Source organism: Ostrinia furnacalis, unplaced genomic scaffold, assembly GCF_004193835.3.
Source record: "Ostrinia furnacalis isolate ACB-3 unplaced genomic scaffold, ASM419383v2 OfSCF3116, whole genome shotgun sequence".
NCBI classification, from domain to species: Eukaryota; Metazoa; Arthropoda; class Insecta; order Lepidoptera; family Crambidae; genus Ostrinia; species Ostrinia furnacalis.
Window position 1 is genome coordinate 436,602 of NW_021133355.1, and position 24,116 is coordinate 460,717.

Here is a 24,116-nt window from a genome sequence, read left to right on the forward strand (position 1 = left end):
TTTTCCAAGTTTTTCTCCTATAATTACCTTTTTAAAAAAATAAAACCGACTTCAAATGCGTGAACACAAAAAAATACTAAAAATTAAAAATATTGCGTATAAAAAAGTTCATCCCCAATTTTCCACCCTTGGGGGTTGTTTTTTCTATTATTAAATTTAAATGGGACCACCCTTGAGGTATTACCTATACGCCGAAAAAAGATTTGTTCAAATCGGTTCGTAATTGGCGGAGTTATCGCGTAACAAACATAGAAAAAAAAAAAACATACGGGTCGAATTGAGAACCTCCTCCTTTTTTGAAGTCGGTTGATAACTGGCGATATATGTATTTGACAGCTACATCGGATTTCTTAGTAAAGTAGGTATTTAGTCAGAAATAGAAATCAGTTACCTTGAACCCATGAGAGCTACCAAGTTGCCGGACGACACAATACCGCTCACTGGAACAAAAAAACGAATTAAAAGTGGAAAACGTGACAAAATTTGGTCTATTGAAAATGTTTTAGCTTTATAACAGAACAATGATATTTTGTGTTTTACAAGAGTTTATACAAGGAACCAAAATAACTTATGAGTAAGTAAGTATCCCTAAAATAATGAATAGATATGCATAGAAAATCATAAGGTTACTAATAATATTACTTATTTACTGAGAAATGTACTTGATACGATCAAAAGTTTAATGGCAAGATGTCAAATAAGCTGGAAGCTCGACGAATAAGCTCGAAGCTGGATGCCGAATAGGCAAGGAAGCCTGAGTCCAGGCTCGGTCTTCCAGCTTAATGTTCAAAATTTGAGAGGATGCAATGGATGACAGCATCTAATCTATGTATATAGGTATCTATAAAAGCGACGAAAGATCACTCATTGACTCACTCATCACGAAATCTCAGAAACTACAAGTAGGTACTAGGAGTCTCAAATTTTGCATGGGGTTTCCTTTTAGAATGCTCACTAAGATGGAATTTTGCAAAATTCAACCCCTAAGGGGGTAAAACGTGCGAAGTCGCGGGCGGCCGCTAGTTTATTATAAATATTTATTATAAGTAGGAAATACTTTTTAGTACAGTTTAGCACTGTTTAATACAAAAATGCATAGCAATTTGATTTTAAAGGTTCTCCTAACACTTAACTTTCTAATTTAAACTCTTAATTACAACATTTCTCACCAGATACATAATTACCAATCTAAGGAAAATAACCAACGCATCAAACCTCAAAACTAGTCGGAAACCAGTTAAAGTTAACTGGAACGCCGTAAGCGAGTTGTGACATAGCCCTTTGGCATTGTGAATGACTTTGGGTATAATTAAGTTAAATTTAATGCATTCCTCAAATCAAATATGAAACATCTGCGTTTATAAAAGCATTAGATGTATTGAGTAATGTGTGTTTTACTTATTATCAACGGCTTCAAAATAGCTAGTCAAAAATATATGCTTTAAATATGATTTTAGGCTTCGTCACGTCTTCGTGAATTTCGATCTATCAGAGAAAGACATTACTACCTTCAAAAAATCATTTAAAAAACTAGGCATCCTGTGTTTATTTCTGGATTTCAAACTCTTTCTCTAGCAAATCTCATCCTAATAGGTTCAGGTGTTTAACACAATATTCTTTCCTAATAAATATGGGTGTCCACGGAAGACCAGCGTATATACTGTGTCAGCGTCGTGGCATTATCTACTGAGATGCTACGACACCATGCTCGGTGGATACCTTTTCAGTATCATTGTAATTACCTACTCATTAAATAATTTTAAGTATTGTTGTAAGTGTATTGTCGATGATACTGAATAAACATTTTTTCTTTCTTTCTTTCAAAGTTGGTAGGCAATGATTTCAAAAGTCGCTCATCAGTTAACCACATAAGATGATATTTTATAAAAAAGCCTGTATAACAGCTCTCTCTCTCTATTTTAAACTTTAGTATAGTAGATACATAAGATTTAGTTCCCATCTAAAACACATAACATTATCGAATTTATTTATGTAGATTATGTCGCTTTATAATCATCTCGAGTTGCTGATTGCTTGTCAAACACGCAGTTAATCACATCATGAATTGAAACTTGATACAAATCAATTATTGACCAAAATCATTTGTCAAGAGATATTGATATCCTTATGGTTATTGCATGACTTGGATCGATTTACAATAAATACGCGAATATTGAATAGCATTCTTTTTTATGCAATTGGGTAGTCAACACCACCGATCAATTGACATTTATTTTGTAGTTATACTTTTTTGTTACGACTGCAAAAAGCAAACATCCTATAGTTTTTGTAAAGCAATGGTGAATGTCAATTTGTTTCAGAACTTGTTCCTGAAACTTCACCATGGTCATGGACAGGTGAAAATAATCCTAATTCCCTGGGTCTTAAACTTTCTAACGCTTAAAACTCGATTCACTGTCTTAGATTTCATGTGATTAAAATCCTTAATAATTCAGGCTTCAAATTGAATCTAAAGTTGAACTTCTTTCTGTAATTCAGACACCTACTTCAGGGACTAGTCTCACGCCCGTATTCACAAACATTACTATGAGGTCTCACAGTGCGCGTGGACGCACAGGGTGACACATGAACCAATCACAGAGCTCTATTCAACGCTGTGCGTTCGATTTGCTGCTTCACTTAAAGCAAGCATCGTTTGTGAATACGGGCGTTAACTATCTATAAAAACTATTATGTTATAGGTACTTGCCTCCATGCAACACCTTCACTTCTTCATACGTGGGCGATCTCCATATGCTGGTCTGATGTTTTCTCTTCCTATACACTGAGAGGTCCTTCCAAGCCAATGTGAGGTTCTCAGGGTTGTCCCCCATGCCCCCGATCTCGTCATCCTCCCAGTTCACAATCGCCCCCGTGAGGACGTTGCGCGTTGGCAGCTTCAGACCAAAATCCTTCATTTTGGGGCTACGTCATTTGGTACTGTGGACAAAAGAAGAACGTTTTTAATTCAAATTCTTTATTTATTTGAAAGCCTGTTCAGTGCATTTAGAAATGAAGGTCCATTTCCAAGCAGAAACGATAGTTAATATAGCTTTGCCCTACCACATTTCGAGTCAAAATATCCGCTGTCTTGGTATCGCGATTGCGACAGGTGATTGTTTATTTCACTTTGTCTTCTTAATTGATATTTTATCTTGTGATACCTGTGTTCGTTCGTTCGTTCGTTCGTTTCAGCCAAATGACGTCCACTGCTGGACAAAGGCCTCCTCCAAGGTTACACAGGTATCCATTGTGGATACCTGTGTAGTTAGGTACTTTTGAATGTGTTTTAACCATGTCCTTGCGATAGTTACTTTCGTTATTAAAATAATGACGTTTCAAAACGATGTTAAAAATTAAATTTGGGAAAGAATGTATCCATTGGGCCTCCATAACAATATTTCAAATACTTAAGCTGGTAATGTAAATAAGAAGAGATAAGATTTCAACATCTGATGGAAGGTCCACCGACTCTTATAACTGCAGGGCACCTAGTGACTTCTTCCGGTTGATGAAACCACTCTGAATGCTATCAATTGGTTCAATTGCTGCCATCATTTTGTGGGTAGCTATATTAGCTGTCATTCACACGTCTCCAAGAATCCATTACGAAGCTGCGCGTGAGTTGGCTTTAAATTTTTGTTGCGAATTCGCCCCTATTGCTTCTAAATAAGATCACTCATGGCGTTTACCTTGATGTGCTGACATGCATTAGTATTTGTCTACGATTGTGATCGTTTTTGGGGACAAGCAAATATTATGAAGAATGAAGGAATTTCAACAGCAGACGGAGTGTCTACAAACAATGAGATCTGTTTGTTTAATATTTGATATTGAGGTAAAATGTAATAATGTTCTGGTTATTTCAAATTATGAGAAGTAAAATGAAAGCTAAAATTTTCCTATTTACTTACTGATGTCGTTAATGTATAAGGATAAAATTATTTAAAAGCTTTACATAAAACGCAGGAAATTCCTACTAATAATTTTATTTATTTATACGTTTGATCAAAATTATCTTAACATTTAATTAAGTAATGAAATGTCATTCAGATAACGTTTTATTTTAAGACTCGTACCTATTTATAGACCGGGTTTGATATTTACTACCTGACTAACTTATTAAAAAACGTACAAATGTCAAGATTGGAATAAGCATTGGCTGAAATATTGAAAGTTTTATTTAACGTGGCTACTGAAATAACGATTTTTCAGGTTAGGTAATTGGATTGGTGCAAATTATCGAGATGAACTTATATTTAATCAGGGAATTAGGTAATTATTATCAGTAACCACTTCTACTTATTTCTGAGTTTGAATCTTACCCCTGGTACCTTGACTTTAAGAGCATTATGGGTTCATGGATGCCTGCATCAGCAACTATCATAATAAATAACCATCGTCTCTACTTTGTCTTGTTAATGAAAATCGAAACCTTTCGTACAAACAATTTTCCGAAGTCAAAAGAATAAGGGTTTTTGATAAGCTAAATTGTAGCCAACTTTGGAATGGATGCATCAGATTGTTGACACTTCGAAGGTGTTTTATGACTACAAAAAAATTAGATGCAGTGCGTTCGTTCATTCGTTTCAACCAAACGTCCACTGCTGTACAAAGGTCTTCCCCAAGGATTTCCAAAACGACCGGTCCTGCGCCACCCGCATCCAGTCAGGCACCTCCCGCGACATTCACCAGATCGCCGGTCAGTGGGGGCTTGCCATGCCAACATTGCAACACTACGTCTTCCGGCCCGTGGTCGCCACTTGAGAAACTTTTCTGCGGCAGCGGCCATCAGCTCTGCGAGCTAATTGCCTCGCCCACTGCCACTTGATTTTAGCGTGCGTGCATAATCGCCCTTTTATAAAAGCCTAAAATCACTAATCCAAAGTAGCATCATCGTAAAGTACTCGACGACAAATGCCCCTTGTGGTGGAGGCCCCGCTTTCCCCCACGACCGCTCGGGGTCGGGTTTCGCATAGCGCTGACTCTGCCAAGTATGGTTAATTTAGTTTGATCCATCTATTGCTGTGCTAATTAAACTTATTTTTAGGAGTTTTAAACTTTAACGAGCAATTAATGACTGGTAAACTTCAAAATTGTTGAACAGTCGCCCATAGTAGGTATTTGGTTGGTCGGCCCTGCGTATTAATTCAAGTTAAGTACATGATTTTTTGTACGGCTAGCTAACAAAACAAACCTTAACAATATTAAGCAGTAGCACAGAATAAGTAATAGTACTGGCAGTAGTAGCATCAGGTTCATCGGGTTCATCATAATACAGTTGTCAGACACGTCATTAAATAAATGTTTTGTTGTGGAAGGCCTAAGTAACTTTAAACTTAGTAACATAGGTGAATGTTAAAGATACAATATTGAGAGCATCTTGTACGATGGAAACACATTTTTAAAAGTGGGTATTTGTATAGGTTGTGTGAGATATGAGAAACTCAATCAAATATTATGATGCTGCGCCGTCAAGATAAAGATGTGTCGTGATGAAAAATAAAAAATCTGAATTTACTACACACTTCCCTTAAATTTTCTAATTATTATAAACGCCTTTGTTGATATATAAAATACCATTACGTTAGATAAATTCCTGAAAATTATGAGGTTGTGCGAGTTTTGACCATTGTAACCACCTTTAAGGGGGACCAGATCCAAAGGAACATTTTTTAAGTTATTTAAGCTAAAACTTAAAATAAAAATTTAAATACATCAAAGACACCCTTTGAAACATAACTTTCCCTTTTACTAGTCGGGTAACAATCTAGTTACAATGTCTAGTAAAGGGACCGAAGTACCGAACTCACCAGCCTGTGACAGTTAGAAGAAAACTATTTCACAACATGTAGGAAATAGATCCGCATCCGAGTATAAGGTTACACGCACACTTGCACCAAAAACATGTAACAGGCACACTGACGTAGTATAAGTTTCGTCGGATTATAAATTAGCCTATTTATTAAGCTAGAAACGTCAAGCGCCCGAGCGCGCGTTCTTACGACTGCCTACGCTACGGCAGACTTGATTGTTTCGATTGGGCGTGATACCAACTAGGCGGGTCGACAGCATTGCAACTAGTGCAATTGGGATGCAATAACGAGTTAGGTGTCAAGTAGATTAATTAGGTTTTTTGCATTCTTGCATAGTGCTTGGCAAATTGTGGAGATACTGAAATTCAGGGACAGTTTCTGTTGGAAAACTTCAGGATTTTCGAATAATAATCGTATTATAAATTAATGTTTTTTATGACATTTAACATTTTATAAGAATAGCTTTAGAAGAGCTGAAAGAGATTTTTCAGTTTTTCACTTTATGATTTCATCCAGAGTTCTAACTGGGTCTGACTGAAAATGTACCTAATTAATGGTAAGGAATTTTTTAACATTTCTTTACCTCCAGTATCAGTTCATTTCTAAATTGTATCGAGTTTTTGAGGAGTTTGAGTAACTTTTTTGGCTTCACTTCAAGCAGGCTGCACCTGCCATAAATCAGTCTAGTTAATGAATCAAGTAAATGGTTCCACCCAATTCTGTTTAGCATCCTTATATTTTGGAGCGTGAACAGTATTACCTATTCACTAGTAGAATGTGCAACAGATTTGTTTTCATGAAAGCTCTTTTATAGCTCTCTTTTGGTCTGTCACCTCCTGTCCCCAAAAAAAACGTCAGGTAAATAATACTAACGCAGAATATTTTGTTTTTCTTTGTCCATGTCCTTGTCTTTGTAAAAATGGACTAGAATTTTCCAAGTTTTTCTCCTAAAAACACAAACCATTTAGTTAGGTACATTCTTATTTAGAAGAAACTTATTACATTATATTGGTTATTTTTCTTTTAATCGATCAGTGAAGTATTAAATTTTGATATCTAGGTATGTACTTATTCAACGTATCGAATCCGGTCAGAAAAACTGGTAGTCGCAAACTACTCGTAGATTAGTTAATAGTTTTACAACTTTTAGGCCTAAATTAGTTATAATTGCATGTTAAATTAACTCTTTAGCATGTAGTAATTAAAGAGAAATCATAAATTCACAAAACATTTAAAAAGTGGCGTAATGTTATCCATTAGATTTTATGCCAATATTAAAATCAGTAGGTACAATTTCATTAGCGTTGTGTTTTAAAATATTTAAAATCAAGTAAATTATTTTATTTCACTAATTGTCATTTATAGACCAAAGAGTATCAATACTTACCTACTGATTCATAGCAATAAAAAGCATCTATAAAATTTACTAAAATTATTATCCCTAAAGTACTAAAATTATAAATTAATTAGGTCATTTGATAGTTCTTTTAACATAAATATTTAAAATAAAGTCATTGCCGTATTGAAATTATGAAAATTCATTTATTTCATGCATTTTAAACGATCGAACAATTTCCCAATGCAAACTCCATAGCGAAATTAGTTTTTAATCAGTGTTCAGTTAACATCCGAACTGTCCATTGCGTTGTCAAACTTCACGCATTACGTCGTTCAATTGTTTTAAATGTGGAAGCCGATAATTTTGGACGTTGAGTGCATCGTTTGCAACAAATCGTTGCAAAAGATTAACCACGACCCGCCCGAGGTGCCGCGAAAGATGGGTAAAATTACTTGTCGCAGATCGAGGACGCCGAATTGGTCGGCCGATGAGAAAAAGTATTTGTTGGAGTTAATTAAGGAGCGCAAAGAAGTTGTTGTGACTAAGAACAATAACGGGCCAAATTATTCTGAAGAGAAGGACGTGGCTTGGAACGAGATATTGAGGGAGTTGTGTCTCAAGTTTGGAAATAAATTTTCTGGTAGTTCGACTAAGAAGGTGAAAACTCAATGGCAGAACATGAAACGGATAGCAAGAGAGGAAATCTCGTTGGTCGGGCCCGATACTTCGAAGTACACTAGGCAAAGCCTGGAGGTGTGCACAATACTTGACCTAATAAAAGATGGCATGATAAAACGCGATGATGAGAATTTAAACGACACTTTAATGACAGCTAACATAGAAATAAAAACCGAGAGGATTGACGAGTAAGTAATTTAATTGATATTGCAATTTTTAGCTATCGCGTCATTCATTACAGGCCTAATTGCTAGACAATGGTAAATAGGTTACTTACTATTGTAATTAAGTGACATAAATGTGTGGAAAGTTAGTAAGATTTGTACCTATGTACTTTTGTTTGTTGGTTTAATTTTAATTAACTTAAGTGCGCCATTACCATCTGAAATATTAAAACAAAATGGCGAAATTGCAATTAGGTAAGTACTTCATAAGTTACTTCTAAGAAGATATAAGGTTTATATTGAGTACATTGAAAATGGGATTAGATTAATAAAAGTATTTTTATTACAGAGACATCACCGAGCCAAGCTGCAGCGGCGTCACCATTCCGGCCAAAGAACCACCACCCACTAGTCAAAGTAACGCCCCACCAGCTGCTATTACCCGACCTCCCCCTTCCGAGTCGTCATCAGCTTCAGATGTCATCGAGTTTGAGCCACCCGCTCCGCAGCCGGTGACGATCAATGTAGAAGAGCCAAGCAAGAAGAACGCGGCAAACATGACTGAACCATGCGTGGAAGGAATGGGCAATCCTGGACTCTTGCAACGTCAGCTGCAGGAGTTTTTCAGGTAAGTTTAAAAAAGAAAGTCTCCCAGATCCTTGAAAATCAAGAGACCTAGCAACGCTACCTGAATGTGATCGTTAATAGGACCCCTTGTAAGAAGAACGCGGCAAATATGACTGAACCATGGGTGGAAGGAATGGGCAATTCTGGACTCTTGCAACGTCAGCTGCAGGAGTTTTTCAGGTAAGTTTAAAAAAGAAAGTCTCCCAGATCCTTGAAAATCAAGAGACCTAGATACGCTACCTGAATGTGATCGATAATAGGACCCCTTGCAAGAAGAACGCGGCAAACATAACTGAACCATGCGTGGAAGGAATAGGCAATCTTGGACTCTTGCAACGTCAGCTGCAGGAGTTTTCAGGTAGGTTTGAAAAAAGAAAAGTTTCACCAGATCCCTGGATATGGATATCTGTGTGATCGGTAGTAGGACCCCTTCTGACAAGGTTGAGCAATAATTAGAAGCCGACCAAAATATTGCCTGATAAAAATAAACGCGTAAGTTGCTGGCAAAAACGTCGTGATGCCCAAATTTTAATGTGTTCGATCGCGTTAACCGCGTTTCAGGTGCTAGGTCTAGGTTGTGGTCTAGGTTCCCTTCTATGATCTGAGGGTCTAGGTAATCCAAAAGAAGGTCCTATGTCTAGCCGGAAAATGATGGTGAGCTTTCATCGATGAGGGCAATTGATTACAATACCACTGGTAATCACATACCTACATAAAAACATAGACGCATGAAATATCGCTTGACTCAGTCAGTGTCTGACGTGTGGTGAGAGCGGCAGGGGAGGGGTGACATTGACTTTATGACGTGACAGAGCATACAAATTGCAAAGAGATCGGAAGTCTCGCAGACGTTTACCTGACACGAAAACACCCTCCCATGCAGCTCCCATACCTCAGGCACTGACTCAATTAAGCGCTAGACCTATACTTAGATGAATATTATTATTTTTCTTAGATATTCATCCGATGAAAAGCAGATAAAGATGGAATCCCTGAAAGAGGAGCGTCGTGTCGTCAAAGTGATGAGGGAGACAGCCGAGCTGAACAAAATTATCGCCGAGCAGAAGCTAAAGCATGTCCTTTGGGTCAAGAAGCAAGAAATGACGTAAGTTAAACTTACCAAACCTCTAAACCTAGCAAAATGAAAAAGGGTGGATAAGTTTCATAAATACTAGTTTTCATATTTAACTACCCCTAAGCAGCGACAACAAAAGAAAAATTTAAGAGCGTTGTAGCAAAAAGTTGGCGTTCGAATTTTAGGTTTTTATTGCTTGACGTCGCGTAGTGAGTGCGCAAACTGCATTTATCTGTACAATTTCAACGCTGCGTCGACTAAACGATCTTAATCCGTAGTTGTATCGTACCTAAGACAGTACATCATACATAATAATAAAGAAATAATGTATAATTTACCTATTTGATTTTTTCTCAGATCAGACTTTTAGCAAAATCAAGTTACGTAATTAATGTATTTTTTACACTAGTNTTTTTTGCTATCGCGTCATTCATTACATGCCTAATTGCTAGACAATGGTAAATAGTTCATTTACTTACTATTGTAATTAAGTGACATAAATGTGTGGAAAGTTAGTAAGATTTGTACCTACTTTTGTTTGTTGGTTTAGTTAATTAACTTTAGTGCAATTAGGTAGGTAGGTACTTCATAATATTTTTATTACTAAGAAGATAATATAAGGTTTATATTGAGTACCTACATTGAAAATGGGATTATACATATAAACGTATTTTTATTACAGAGACATCAGCGAGCCCTGCTGCAGCGGCGTTACCATTCCTGTCAAAGAACCGCCACCCACCACTCAAAGTAACGCCCCGCCAGCTACTGTTACCCGACCTCCTCCATCCGAGTCGTCATCAGCTTCAGATGTCATCGAGATTGAGCCACCCGCTCCGCAGCCGGTGACGATCAACGTAGAGGAGCCAAGCAAGAAGAACGCGGCAAACATGACTGAACCATGCGTGGAAGGAATGGGCAATCCTGGACTCTTGCAACGTCAGCTGCAGGAGTTTTTCAGGTAAGTTTAAAAAAGAAAGTCTCCCAGATGCTTGAAAATCAAGAAACCTAGAAATACTACCTGAATGTGATCGTTAATAGGACCCCTTGTAAGAAGAACGCGGCAAATATGACTGAACCATGCGTGGAAGGAATGGGCAATCCTGGACTCTTGCAACGTCAGCTGCAGGAGTTTTTCAGGTAAGTTTAAAAAAGAAAGTCTCCCAGATCCTTGAAAATCAAGAGACCAAAAAACGCTACCTGAATGTGATCGTTAATAGGACCCCTTGTAAGAAGAACGCGGCAAACATGACTGAACCATACGTCGAAGGAATGGGCAATCCTGGACTCTTGCAACGTCAGCTGCAGGAGTTTTTCAGGTAAGTTTTAAAAAGAAAGTATCCCAGACCCCTCAAAACTAAGAGACCTAGCAACGCTACCTGAATGTGATTGGTAATAGGACCCCTTCTGACAAGGTTGAGCAACGTTAAAAACTCAACACGTAAGTACCGGCAATGTTGTGATGCCCAAATGTCTTCGACTGCGGTAAACGAGTCATGCTGTAGCGGCGTTACCATTCCAGCTAAAGAACCGCTACCCATCTCTCAGAGTAACGCCCCACCGGTAGCTAATGCTCGACCTCCCCCTTCCGAGTCGTCATCAGCTTCAGATGTCATCGAGATTGAGCCACCCGCTCCGCAGCCGGTGACGATCAACGTAGAGGAGCCAAGTAAGAAGAACGCGGCAAACATGACTGAACCATGCGTGGAAGGAATCGGCAATCCTGGACTCTTGCAACGTCAGCTGCAGGAGTTTTTCAGGTAGGTTTGAAAAAAGAAAAATTTCACCAGGTCCCGCAAAATTAAGAGTCCTAGCAACGCTACCTGAATGTGATTGGTAATAGGACCCCTTCTGACAAGGTTGAGCAACGTTAAAAACTCAACGCGTAAGTACCAGCAATGTTGTGATGCCCAAATGTCTTCGACTGCGGTAAACGAGTCATGCTGTAGCGGCGTTACCACTCCGGCCAAAGAACCGCCACCCATCTCTCAAGTAACGCCCCACCAGCTACTATTACCCGACCTCCTCCATCCGGTCGTCATCAGCTTCAGATGTCATCGAGATTGAGCCACCCGCTCCGCAGCCGGTGACGATCAACGTAGAGGAGCCAAGCAAGAAGAACGCGGCAAACATGACTGAACCATGCGTGGAAGGAATGGGCAATACTGGTCTCTTTTGCAACGTCAGCTGCAGGAGTTTTTCAAGTAGGTTTGAAAAAATAAAAGTTTCACCAGATCCCGATCACACAGATATGGATATCTGTGTGATCGGTAGTAGGACCCCTTTTGACGAGGTTTAGCAATAATTAGAAGCCGACCAAAATATTGTCTGATAAAAATAAACGCGTAAGTTGCTGGCAAAAACATCGTGATGCCCAAATTTTAATGTGTTCGATCGAGATAACCGTGTTTCAGGTGCTAGGTCTAGGTTCTATGATCTGAGGGTCTAGTGCCCGTTTTCACCATCAATCCTTAATTTTTAAGTGGCCTCTATGTAAACAAAATTCCTGTTATTTGTTGCCATAGGGGTCATTTAAAAATTAGGGATTGATGGTGAAAACGGGCATAGGTAATCTAAAAGAAGGTCCTTTGTCTAGCTGGAAAATGATGTGAGCTTTCATCGATGAGGGCAATTGATTACAATACTAACTACCGATACCTAAATACCTACATAAAAACATAGACGCATGAAATTTAATGATTGCTTAAAAGTATAATAGCGCTTGACTCATTCAGTGCCGTGGGGTGAGAGCGGCAGGGGAGGGGTGACATTGACTTTATGACGTGACAGAGCATACAAATTGCAAAGAGATCGGAAGTCTCGCAGACGTTTAGCTGACACGAAAACACCCTCCCAAGCAGCTCCCATAGCTCAGGCACTGACGCAATTAAGCGCTAGATCAATACTAAAATGAACTTTTTTTTTCTTAGATATTCATCCGATGAAAAGCAGTTAAAGATGGAATCCCTGAAAGAGGAGCGACGTGTCGTCAAAGTGATGAGGGAGACAGCCGAGCTGAACAAAATTATCGCCGAGCAGAAGCTAAAGCATGTCCTTTGGGTCAAGAAGCAGGAAATGACGTAAGTTAAACTTACCAAAACTCTAAACCTAGCAAAATGAAAAAGGGTGGATAAGTTTCATAAATACTAGTTTTCATATTTAACTACCCCTAAGCAGCGACAACAAAAGAAAAATTTAAGAGCCTTGGGCACTTTGGGTCCTGCTTACCTAAAAGTAGATAGCAGACACGGTAATAATATCATACAGTATTGTAACTTCATATAAACCGACAAAACGCGAGCTTTCCTTCGAATTTCAAATCTCGGGACTTGGTTGAGATGAAAAAATTAGGGGTGTCGCGAATGTGCCGAACGGACGTCGATGGCCTAATGTTGAAAATGACTAAGGTGATTGAATTTGACTGATCGTCATTGAGGGTCAAATTTGTGAAAAACTAGTCATTAACTGTCAGAAATGGTCATTTTCAGTCAGTTTGATTTGAAATGAAAATTATATATTGTATAAAACCAGCTTTTGCCAACGATTTCACCCGCCTGAAATTAAAGTAACAGGTCATTGAGTACTCATTATGATTAGTAGATTCAAAATTATTTTAGTATATTTTTTAAAATTAAATCTACTAATCACAAAACAACACGCATTTTTATCCTATTCCATTCACGAAGTATTTTGTTTGTCTTAATAAAAAAAAATTACATTCACAAAACTAGATAGAAATTCTAAGTAGACAGATGTAATTAGAATGGGTACTGTAGGTGAGCAGCCCTATCGCATGTTGTCATACCGTGACGTACCGCGGGGCTGTTGACATTTATTTCAAAAATATGGCCGAGTTGGAATACTGTATAGATAGTATTACCGTGTAGAGCTGACCGACGCTGAACTGTCCCACCAAACTCAATGACAGGGGGGCGCTACCATCGTTCAACTATATGGTTTCCAACATGGCAAAAATCGGAACCAGCGATCCGGTATTGACGGTGGCGCCCCGCTGTCAATGTCATGGATAGGACAGTTCAGTATTTTGGAACTATAGCAGAAGTAAGACTTACTTTTTGAAAAGTTAGTATTTGTTGACTGAATTTAGTTTCTAGACGATTCGGACAAGCACTGATGATGTCATTGACAGCTGTCACAACCAGATTGGTATCTTTGTCAATGTCATTGTCAAAATATTGAAGATTGAAGAATATTCTCGTGAAAACTTCCTACAGCGTTTATTTATAAGTGCATTTTTTAATTTTTTAAGATTCAATCATGAATGTTATTGCTAGAACTCGTGTTTCTATTTTACGCCCCCTTGTTAGTGTAAGGTAAGCAATCCAATTGTCAATGGACCGGCACGCGCCGGTTACGCAATCTTGACATTACTAATCTGAAGAAAATCTTAATTTTTAAGGCTAAAAATATCTATTTTAGTACCCACATAGTAGCACTTTAGGTTTGTACACAAAGATATAAAGTAAACCGATAAAAATATTGATATTTATGATAGTATTTGGTACTTAACTAACCACTGAATTGCACGCATTTATCCTCCATTTAGGGTCTGATTAGATAAAAGTGTACCTTCATAAATACATTTTTAAGCTGTGCGTAAAACTAAACTAGTTTTTTTTAAACAATGTCGTCATTTCTGGCTTAGTCATCTCTGTTTTCATCTGGTTTTCATAATGCGTGCTATCTTTGCATCATCACAGACATTACAATATTTGCTTTTCATTCACTCAATTTGGCATGCAACCAGTACACTTTTAGACATTGTTATATCCACATCAGTTCTGTCAGATTAAATTAAAATGTAATTTAGTTTTCATATAAACAAAGTTAAAAATTTGATGCTTTGTGTGTGACAAGGGAAATATCTACCAATGCATGAAGATACAAAACAACAATTTGTTTTGTTTTATGAAAAATGATGAGTCATTCCTCCAATTGTTTTGTTTCGAGCTTTAAAAGATAATTTAGCATTTCCCGTAATTGCTACTAATTTAATGTGGTTTTCCCTCTTTGATAACTAAATAGGTATTATTATCCATTGTGTCATTAATGATGTGTAATTTACCAAATGTTCCAGAATGTATTCCGGAGAGCCTGGGTCAGGAGCGGGCAAGGGTGGTGGCGGTGGCGGTTCCATCCGTGAGGCAGGCGGTACCTTCGGCAAGATGGAGGCTGCGAGGGAAGATGAATACTTCTACAAGAAGGTAATAACATTTATTTTATTTACCTTTCACTCACTTGTTAGATAATAATTTTAGTTATAGTTGACTTGACTTGACATGACATTGACAGATCTGTCAAAATCCACCAATCATGCAGCATTTGGACCTCCCGTCTACGTATTGCCATCTGGCGGATTTTTTAATCGCGAAAACCCTCATTAAAGCAACAAGACTAATAAGTAAGTTTAAATGGGATAATTTAAAGGAAAACTTTGTGGTAGGTTGGTGCACTTTTTTCTGTACATAGTGGTGGTTACAATCCTAGTCATCTCAAGTGTCTTTACAGCATTATAAAGCATGACTCAGAACTATTATTTTCTCTTTTCAGCAAAAAGAGCAACTTGCCAACTTGAAGGGGCACTTGAACAAGGAGATTGCCTTCCATCAGGACCAGATTAAGCGTCACGAAGACGCCATCCGCCGTCACAAGGAACAAATGTCCACCATGGACTCGAAATAAATCAAAATAAAGCACTAGGCTTTACAATTACTTAAAAATACTTACTTAAAATTCATAAAAATCTGAATTTGGAAAACAACATGTAATTTGTAGAAGCTTTTCATCTGAACATTCGATGGTTTTTGTTTAAGATTGTAATGTAACGGATTGATGTAAGATTACAAATTGTTTGTTTTAAGAATGCTTTATACTTGAGCTTTTATTTCGTTTAGTTATTAGACTGAGGTTTGAGCAATATATTGTCTACAAACATTCAAGTTTTTTATTTATGATGTTCTAAATAAATTAAATTAGACTGCATTCAAGACAAAAGAAAATTACGAGAAAGAATGTTTTGCTTTTGTTTTAGGTCAATAGCGCCATCTAGTGTCTTGTAGCTGCACTACATCTTAGTACATAGAACACTACGTAATGAAGTATGAAGGTGGAAAGTGTCATAGTTAGTTATTAATAGATGGCAGTAGTTTAGTTTTTAAATAATTTATTTTATTCAGCGAAAGTTTAAGAAACTTAATTGTTGAAAATAATTGTTTTACGAATCTGATTTAGGTATATTCTGGAAAAAAGTTTCTCACTACATAATTATCATTTTTACTTTTATTTAATCTAAAACTTATTTTGTGTAGGCAAATCGTGTTTCAAAGGGTTAATAATTTTAGAGTAATTTAGACCAAGGGCTAACTTTCATAAAATGAATGGGGCGATTAGATTGCTTGTTATGAAGTCTTACGTAATTTTATATTAGTTAGAACTTTGTCACACAGACGTTCTCTACTCTATCTGTGAAAGATAAACGCTAAATCTGATTAGGTACCTACCTACTAGAAAAGTAAGTTAATATTATGTTATGTACTTAGGTACCTAACTAAGCTCAGTTAGCAGTCACTGGATTCAGGAGACCATCAACTTCAGATAGAAAGGAATGTAAACGGACCATGAGTCATACTGTATGACTGATACATCGGTAATTAGGTAAGTATTGCAGTAGCTATAAGACATTGTGATGGCTATCTCATGCCTTGTTTGTTTTGACGCATTTTCAATGGAGCACCAGAGGCGGTCGTCGCCCTAGCCAATAATATTTCTGTCCGGCGTGGGGCCAAATTTAGAACAAGTTCGTTGGGCCGCCGCGGTCGATCGAAGTACTATGCTTGGGGAACGGTGCTATTACTTTTCGACTGAGCAGTAATAAATCGGTGTGCGTGACACGAAGTAGAGCTGAATCGACTAAGCCATCGGGCGAACGACCGAGCGCCGACGAGCGGCCGCGGAGTGAAGTGAGCCGCGAGCCGCTCCCTACCGCGGGGCGCGCGCCCTCACCGCTCTGAACGCAGCTCCAAGCGACCTCTCAGTTTACTACAATCGCAAACCGACGCCGCATGTCGTTTCGCGAGTTGTTGTGCCCGTGTGTATGGTGCTAGTGTAATAACATAACAGCAATCTGTTTTGTGCTGTGTTATTTGTGCTATTGTGTCGTACTGCCGGAGCGACGGGGCCCACTCACTTGTTGTGATGCATTTGAGGATATACTTATGGCTGTCTTGTGTAGTCCTCGCAGGATATGTACGAGCGCAAGAGGTAAGGGGGACCCGTCTTAAATGCGGCTTCACCCGGCTTTTTGTTGTGTAGGAAGACGGGATTGTACGGGGACGGTGTAGGTGCACGGCGAACATCGCCTATTGGCCGAGACAAAAGTTGCAGACATGCACAGCTTGCGTAACTTTCAATGTCAACAATGAGTAATTTGGAGTAGTCGTATGCAGTTACCTATTAGTGCTGTCTGTTATAAGATGCGAGGTGAAGTTATCGCTGTCGTAACGTTAAATATTCATCGTTACCTTGAACGTGCAGTGGGCAATCGCCAGGTAAACAAACGTTATCGTGTCTCCTTCCCATCGATTGGTGTCGCGTTATTTTTGTTTCCGTATCGCATAATATCGGAGGAGTGTGCGTGGAGTTTACGTGTTTACTCACTGGCAGCCCGGCTTCGCCCACGTTTTGGGAGAAAGCTGGTTGCACCGCGTTCGAGGCTATAAACGCACCCACTGACTAGGCCTACAGAGTGTGTTATTACTTATTAACCATGCACCCCATTACGTTGTCTGAGTATCAAAACACCTAGCTAGGTATGTACATTTAATATTGAAACACTCGAAAAAGACAACTCGGTGACGACAAATTGTGAAGAAACCCTGAAATGAAACCCTGGACTGGACCTTAAAACATTAAAACTAAAGCCTAAAATAAAGCCCTAAATAACCAAACCAACACATCTCCTTTTTCATACATTATCGACTTCGACGTCAACCTACCTTTAGTTATCGTAAGTTCGTAACTAAAATGAGAACACGGCGACTTAATATGCGCCGTCGTCTACACGAAGTAAATTGCCTACATACACATATCGATAAGGCTATTTAGTCAACTTGAATGAGTCTCGAGTACCTACCTACAAGGAACCTTGAGACCAAGTAGTAAAATCATCTAAATAACAGCATTGATCACTATCAATCAGATATTAAGACTAAAAATGATAGGAAAAAATTAAGAACAAAACAACAAAAACTTACTTTAGATTATAGCAATGACAATGTTGATATTGAATCAGACGTAACTTGCCTTCACGAAGATACTCATTGGAGATTTCCTTTCTCCCTTTATAAAAATAACATTAATAATAACTGTCGAAGTAACCTTTAGAAAAGGAAGAGAGTAATTAGTGAGATTGTAGATCAATGTCATTTCACATTTTAACATCGTTAATTTTTTCCAGGAATCCTGTTAAGTGGAAAGTTTGAAGACCCCTCAATTTAAATAGAACATTCTGAATAAAATGAGTGACCATGATAGCAATGGATATTGAATCCAACAGGCCGTCTCCCATTTCTCGGTCAGTAGAGACCGTAAACTCGTTTTTGTAACAACATGAAGTAACAAAACGAGGTCAAAAAGATCCCAGATAATGTGAACACCTGTGAAATCTTCCTTTAAAGCTATTTGAAGGGGTAATGTTATATAAAATGTCATTTTTGCAATACATTTGTTATATTTGTAGAGTAACATCCACTCTACAATTTTTGTATTAAATAAACTGAATCGTCACTATTACGCAAATTAAATATAAATCCTTTTAGTAATATTATATAAATTCGATCCCCTTATTTAATATGTCCACATGGAACACATCAACACTAATTACAATAATTCTACTAGGCCAGTAATTGTATTAGAATAAGGAACTATTAAGGACGCAGACCGCTGCCAATCGATCAACATGGAAAGCATTGGGGGAGGCCTATGTTCAGCAGTGGACGTCCTATGGCTGAAATGATGATGATGATGATGATGAAGGAACTATTCTGCTAAGTAGCCAGGATCTACAGCATGGCCGCCATAAAACCCAATCAATGAAGGCCAAGTTTGTCCCAGAAAATATGTACTGTCACAGTATAGTTTAAACTTAGTAGTCAGGAATATTCAGTATCTGCTGTTCTGTCGTGTGCTGTCGTTCCCACTGCTGCAATTACATACTCCTGTGTAGCCAGGAACTACAGCTTGATCGCCAATAAAACCCCAACCAGTAAAGGCTGCTTGTTTCGGGGGAAAGTGAAACTGTCATTGGACCACCACGAAATTAATTTGAAAAAAAAGAGGGAGTTCGAAATTAATGATCAACTCTATCCATCCATAATAGTAACACAAATAATACATTGGTTAATCAAAAGTCTCGCTCTACTAACCAGCGCAGGCAAAATCGTCGAGATATCCACGTATTGTTTTTCCAAATGTTCCCTTTTACTTCAGAATCAGACATAAATAAATCAATATGTGGCTAAAACACGCACAACACCTGAGGTAATTTATCATGGAGTGCGGCATTGCCTTTCTGATTCACTAGTCAGACTAATGTTACAGTTGACTGATTTTCGTGCTTTTCACTGTCTGTCGTAGGTTTTACGTGAACGCCTTTTTCCAAATGAAAAGAGCTATGAAACAACTAGGAACAGTTATTACTGCAGTTGCGTTCACTAACAAGTACCAATTGACGCTGGCAGTGAATTTGCAAAGAGCTTACCTGCTTGTTGTTTGATGTGAAAGGATCGACTCTTCTATTCAACCAGTTTAGCTTGATGTGTCATTAAAAATCTAGGAGTTCTGCCAGAACTCAAAATACCTGGCAGTATACAATAAACATGTATAAAGGATAATCTTCTTGAAACATACCAGGATTAAAAGAATCTCGTTGTATCCAGCAATCTGTAAAATCGGTTATTATTTAAAACGAGAGCTTTGGAAGAAAAATGAATAAACATTTTAAACTAGACCAAAAAAAAATAAGCTTAGTAAAGGAGACCCACTTACTTTATTTAACTATGAATGAAAAACAACAAAGTACCTAAGTTACAGATTTTTGAATTTTTCAGACCCAGGGATGGTTTTTGATATGTACGATGTGCGTGGTATTATAAAATGAGTTAAACCGTGATTTCAGTTAGTAACAACACATTATTTTACGTAACAATATCCCTACAAATTATGTAAAATTTACCGATAAAAACGTGAGAGTTACTTGGTTTCACGATCGTCTGTGTCGCGGTCAGTTCACTGTCAAATAGTTTGTCATATGATGTCGTTTTAAACGAATTTCAGGCTAGAAATGTAGATTGTAGAGTCGAGCGGTGAATTTCGTTTGGGGAAAAAACGCAGTAAAAACCAGCATGCAATTGCGATGCCTGGTTCAGTTTTTACTTCAACAATTCGTAATTTACAAGCTTTATGCTTTAGTTTTATGCAAATAGAATGCAGCGGCATTATTCGTGTCGTTATGTCGTAGCGCTTAAAGTTTACTAATTAGGCTTATGAATAGCTCTATTTATGAACATGATTGTGTAGTTAATTAGACGTTAGTACTTGTAAAGGCTCTTATAGGTATCTGTTTTGATTAACTGCTATGGCTTTCAAAAATTCAATGAGAAATTTTAATTAATGGATATAGTCAAGTTAGTTGTGCACAATGAAAAATATTTTTGGCTATATATTTTTTTAATTTGGTAAATAAACCTAATTCTTCTCAACCATCTTCCTGTACCGTCATGTTTCATTACATAGCCCGAATCTTTTTACGAACTAAGAAATAAAAAGTTCAATAACGATTTCACTGCATTTCAACTCAAGCTATGCGACTGACTAAAAAAAATAATTTTATTATTGTAACGGGCCTTGTTCCTTCCCACTCTGCGGTAGGTACTTATAAGTACCCCAAAAGGGACCAGCGACCCGGCTCTATTGTGTATTTTTTTGTTTCACATTGTAGAGTCGCTTAGAAGAACACTGCTTTGATATGTTTTAAAATGTATTTTTGTGACAAAATATGGTTCTTGTACTTGTCCTAGTCTGATCTAGAGTTAAGCTGGGTTGTACCATCTTACTTTTACTTTGACAAATGCCAAAAATCTGTCAAACTCCATACAAAAAACACCGGTTATCGTTAAAGTTACGGTCAAAGTCAGGTAGTGCAACTCAGGCTTAGTTTTTTTTATCAAAATTTATCATATTGTTCAGGCTGTAACTTAAAATTTACATCAACTTTAATCCATTTAGAATAAATAAGTGAAGTATTTATTGCTTATTTCAAGGTAAATTGATATGTAATTACCAATATTTAATTTAATCACTTTCATATTAGTGACATTAGCGTAGATTGGATGTTATATTTTTATTCACTTAATAATGTTTATTTATTTTCTAAACAATCATATATTGTTATTCTATGAATTTGTTTTAGAGGTACTTGTCATACTTAAGTAGCCAAATAAACATATTACTGCAACACAAGTTTCAAATAATTAAGTAATACGTATGTTTATTGAAATCATATGACTACTCGTATTGTGTTACAGTGAGGTGGGTAATAAAACGGATCATTGGTCAAGTAACAAATTGGAACCAAAATAAGTTAAAATGTTTTAATATGAAAATACGATACAATTTTAAATAATCAATGACACAAGGTCACTAAAATTACAATAATTTGGCACCACCTACTAAATACAAGATTACTAAATATAGTTCTAAGGTACAAAAACTAATTAGTTTTCATTTTCAATAACATAACTACAAAATTAAGATTTTTGTTTTCTTTGTATTTCAAACATTTAATTGAGTTGGCGAACATTTAGGACGTGTCATACATAAGACCTAGGTTTGTTGTGTTGATCTGTAGAAAGTCCATTGATAGGCAATATTATAAACTGTTAAATGGGTAGGCATAGGGATTGAATCATCATCATCATTTTAGTCACAGGACGTCCACTGCTGAACATAGGCCTTCAATGATTTCCTTAATGACCGGTTGGTAGCGGCCTGCATCCCAACGCCTTCCTGCTATCTTTATAGGGATTGAATGGTGACCTAGAATGTTAGATTTTTGTAGTGTCTGGTTTCCTAGCAGTTAATCAATTGAAAGAATCAGTAAAATAATAATCATATTTGGCATTCAATTCATATTAAAACTACATTGTGAGTTAGTTCAAAAAACACTGCAATAAATTCTCAGTTTCAATTATTTGGATCTTCAAAAGATACAAACGCAGGTAGTTCCTACTAATTAATATATTGTGAATCTAATACCAGAAACGGCACTGTCATTTCTGAAAGTAACGACTTTTGTATCTTTATTTCCCTTACAAGACATTTTGGAAACAATTAAAAGAAAATCGTAATTGATTTTAGTTTATTGAAGTAGAGTCGCTTAATTTTGTGCCTCGAAGAACACTGCTTTGATACAAAAGTCAAAATTTCTTTATTTGCATAGATTATTAAAAATTGTGCTTACAAATCGTCAAATATTAAAATTAAAATGCAACTGCACTTAGGAGGATTTGATGAGTGCTACTGACAACGCCACTCTTGTGGCGGAGTTTTGGGCTGACACTGTGTAGGTTTGTTGTCGACACGAAAAGAAGAAGAAGAAAATTAAAATAAAGTAGAAGACTAATTAATTGATTTTATTTTATTAAATATCATTTTGGAACAAGTAAAACTAGTTTTGGATTATTCAAAACGGATAATATTAATCAATAAATTATTCTAAAAGCATTTCCTTTGGAGTCACGCACAGAGACAGAGTTTGACCCTATTTGGTCCAATTAAATTTACGAAATCGCCTAATTTCTGGGTCACCAAACCCTATCGGAGGTTTAAGAATTAATCGGGCGTGTCTCACCCAAAAATTTTGGGGAAGTTTCGCCAAATCTTCCGAGAGAGAATCCAATTTTTTGGAACAATTCTCGAGTTTTAAATTCACAGTGAACCGGTAGCAAACTTTTTGCTGAGACCTCGTATGAGGAATACGAGTGAGTACCAAAGTGGAGAGAAGACGCCATGGTGCTTACTCGAGACATGACTTTATTATCCTACTAGCTTTTGTCCGCGGCTTCACCCGCGCCACAGATCGGCATAAATTATAGCCTATTGTTAATCTGGGTTACAAACAATAATACTGTAAAGTTTCAACAAAATCCGTTCAGCAGTTTTTGCGTGAAAGATTAACAAACATCCGGACATCCAAACTTTCGCATTTATATTAATATTAGTAGGATGGTGAGAATTAAATAATGAATGTGGGAATTTGTCCGGATTGGCCAGTGTCATGCACACTGAAATTTACAATTAGAAATACTTGCCATTGATACAAAGTCTAAGACAACTATCTAATGCATCGAAGGAATGCTAGAAGATACTTAGCAAAAAGTAAAAAAGTGAAACCACAAATATCGGAAAATACTACGCAAAATTGAGAATGAAAGTTCTAAGTTAATTTTGTTCGCTTTGTGTATAAATTAATGTGGTCGACGATAAAAGCTAAGATGATGATGTTATAATTTCCGCGACAGTTTCAGACTAAACACAGTTAGCAATTTGTGACAAAAAAGATAAGCGGGGGCAGATACTAGGAAAGTTTTCCGTATTTTCCACCTACCTATCTAAAGGTTCAAATCGCCGTGAATAGGCAATACGAAATACGAAGCCGTGTTGTTGTGGCAAAGGGCACAAGCACTAAAATGTCTACGTGTACGAGCCTTAATGGTTAAGGTAATTAAAGTAACCGACTATGGACCGGTGTTAATTGGCCCAGTTCGGTGGAAGCGCCCATTCACGCTGAAAGAATGGCCGCCCGAGATAAGGGGTCAAACGAAGTGCGAGCGGTGCAGTTAATGCATTGCGTCTCGGACATAAAAACGTCTTTATGGTGTTGTTTTGAAACTGCACTTTGACACTAACGCCCGTATTCACAAACGATGCTTGCTTAAGTGAAGCAGCAAATCGAACGCACAGAGTTGAATAGAGCTCTGTGATTCGTGTGTCACCCTGTGCGTCCACGCGCACTGTGAGACCTCATAGTAATGTTTGTGAATACGGGCGTAATAGTTCGTGACACCCAAAGGAGCCAAAAAGTTCGCACCACGTTGTGTTGTCATCTTTTTGGCCACTTTCGGTGTCACTATTTGACGCTGACTGTATTTTAATAACATAGTTAGAATTTGTGTGCGAATTCTAATACGCATTTAGTCTTGTTACGTTAAAAACAATAAAATAAAAATTAAGTAATTTCTACATCTGCTAAATACCACTGCTTGGTTGGTGTACCCTGTCCATGAAATCACTGTTTCAATCACTCAAACGTTTTTAAATTATTGCATTGTTGCAATTTT

At 37.4% G+C, this 24,116-nt stretch overlaps 3 protein-coding genes across 4 annotated transcripts; 2 read left to right on the forward strand and 1 right to left on the reverse strand.

The window, feature by feature from the left end:
* Window positions 1–387: 387 nt before the first annotated feature.
* Window positions 388–6,038, reverse strand: LOC114357276 (uncharacterized). The gene is made up of 3 exons (XM_028310806.1): window positions 5,814–6,038; window positions 2,711–2,940; window positions 388–440 (listed from the first exon to the last, which is right to left on the reverse strand). The coding sequence occupies exons 2-3, from the start codon at window positions 2,916–2,918 to the stop codon at window positions 388–390; spliced, it is 261 nt and encodes an 86-aa protein (XP_028166607.1). The 5' UTR covers window positions 2,919–2,940; window positions 5,814–6,038.
* Window positions 6,039–7,381: 1,343 nt separating this feature from the next.
* On the forward strand, window positions 7,382–12,783 carry LOC114357266 (uncharacterized). The gene is made up of 8 exons (XM_028310794.1): window positions 7,382–8,021; window positions 8,347–8,625; window positions 9,580–9,729; window positions 10,382–10,660; window positions 10,741–10,839; window positions 10,920–11,018; window positions 11,205–11,459; window positions 12,630–12,783. Exons 1-8 carry the CDS (start codon window positions 7,501–7,503, stop codon window positions 12,781–12,783), a joined length of 1,836 nt encoding a protein of 611 aa, XP_028166595.1. The 5' UTR covers window positions 7,382–7,500.
* A 1,091-nt stretch (window positions 12,784–13,874) lies between these two features.
* Window positions 13,875–15,654, forward strand: LOC114357281 (ATPase inhibitor mai-2, mitochondrial). 2 transcript variants are annotated; one of them, XM_028310817.1, is made up of 3 exons: window positions 13,875–14,033; window positions 14,798–14,924; window positions 15,271–15,654. In XM_028310817.1, exons 1-3 carry the CDS (start codon window positions 13,978–13,980, stop codon window positions 15,400–15,402), a joined length of 315 nt encoding a protein of 104 aa, XP_028166618.1. In that variant the 5' UTR covers window positions 13,875–13,977; the 3' UTR covers window positions 15,403–15,654. The 2 variants fall into 2 exon arrangements, with proteins under 2 accessions (XP_028166618.1, XP_028166619.1); XM_028310818.1 differs by lacking the exon at window positions 13,875–14,033 and adding an exon at window positions 14,328–14,521.
* The last annotated feature ends 8,462 nt before the right edge of the window (window positions 15,655–24,116 follow it).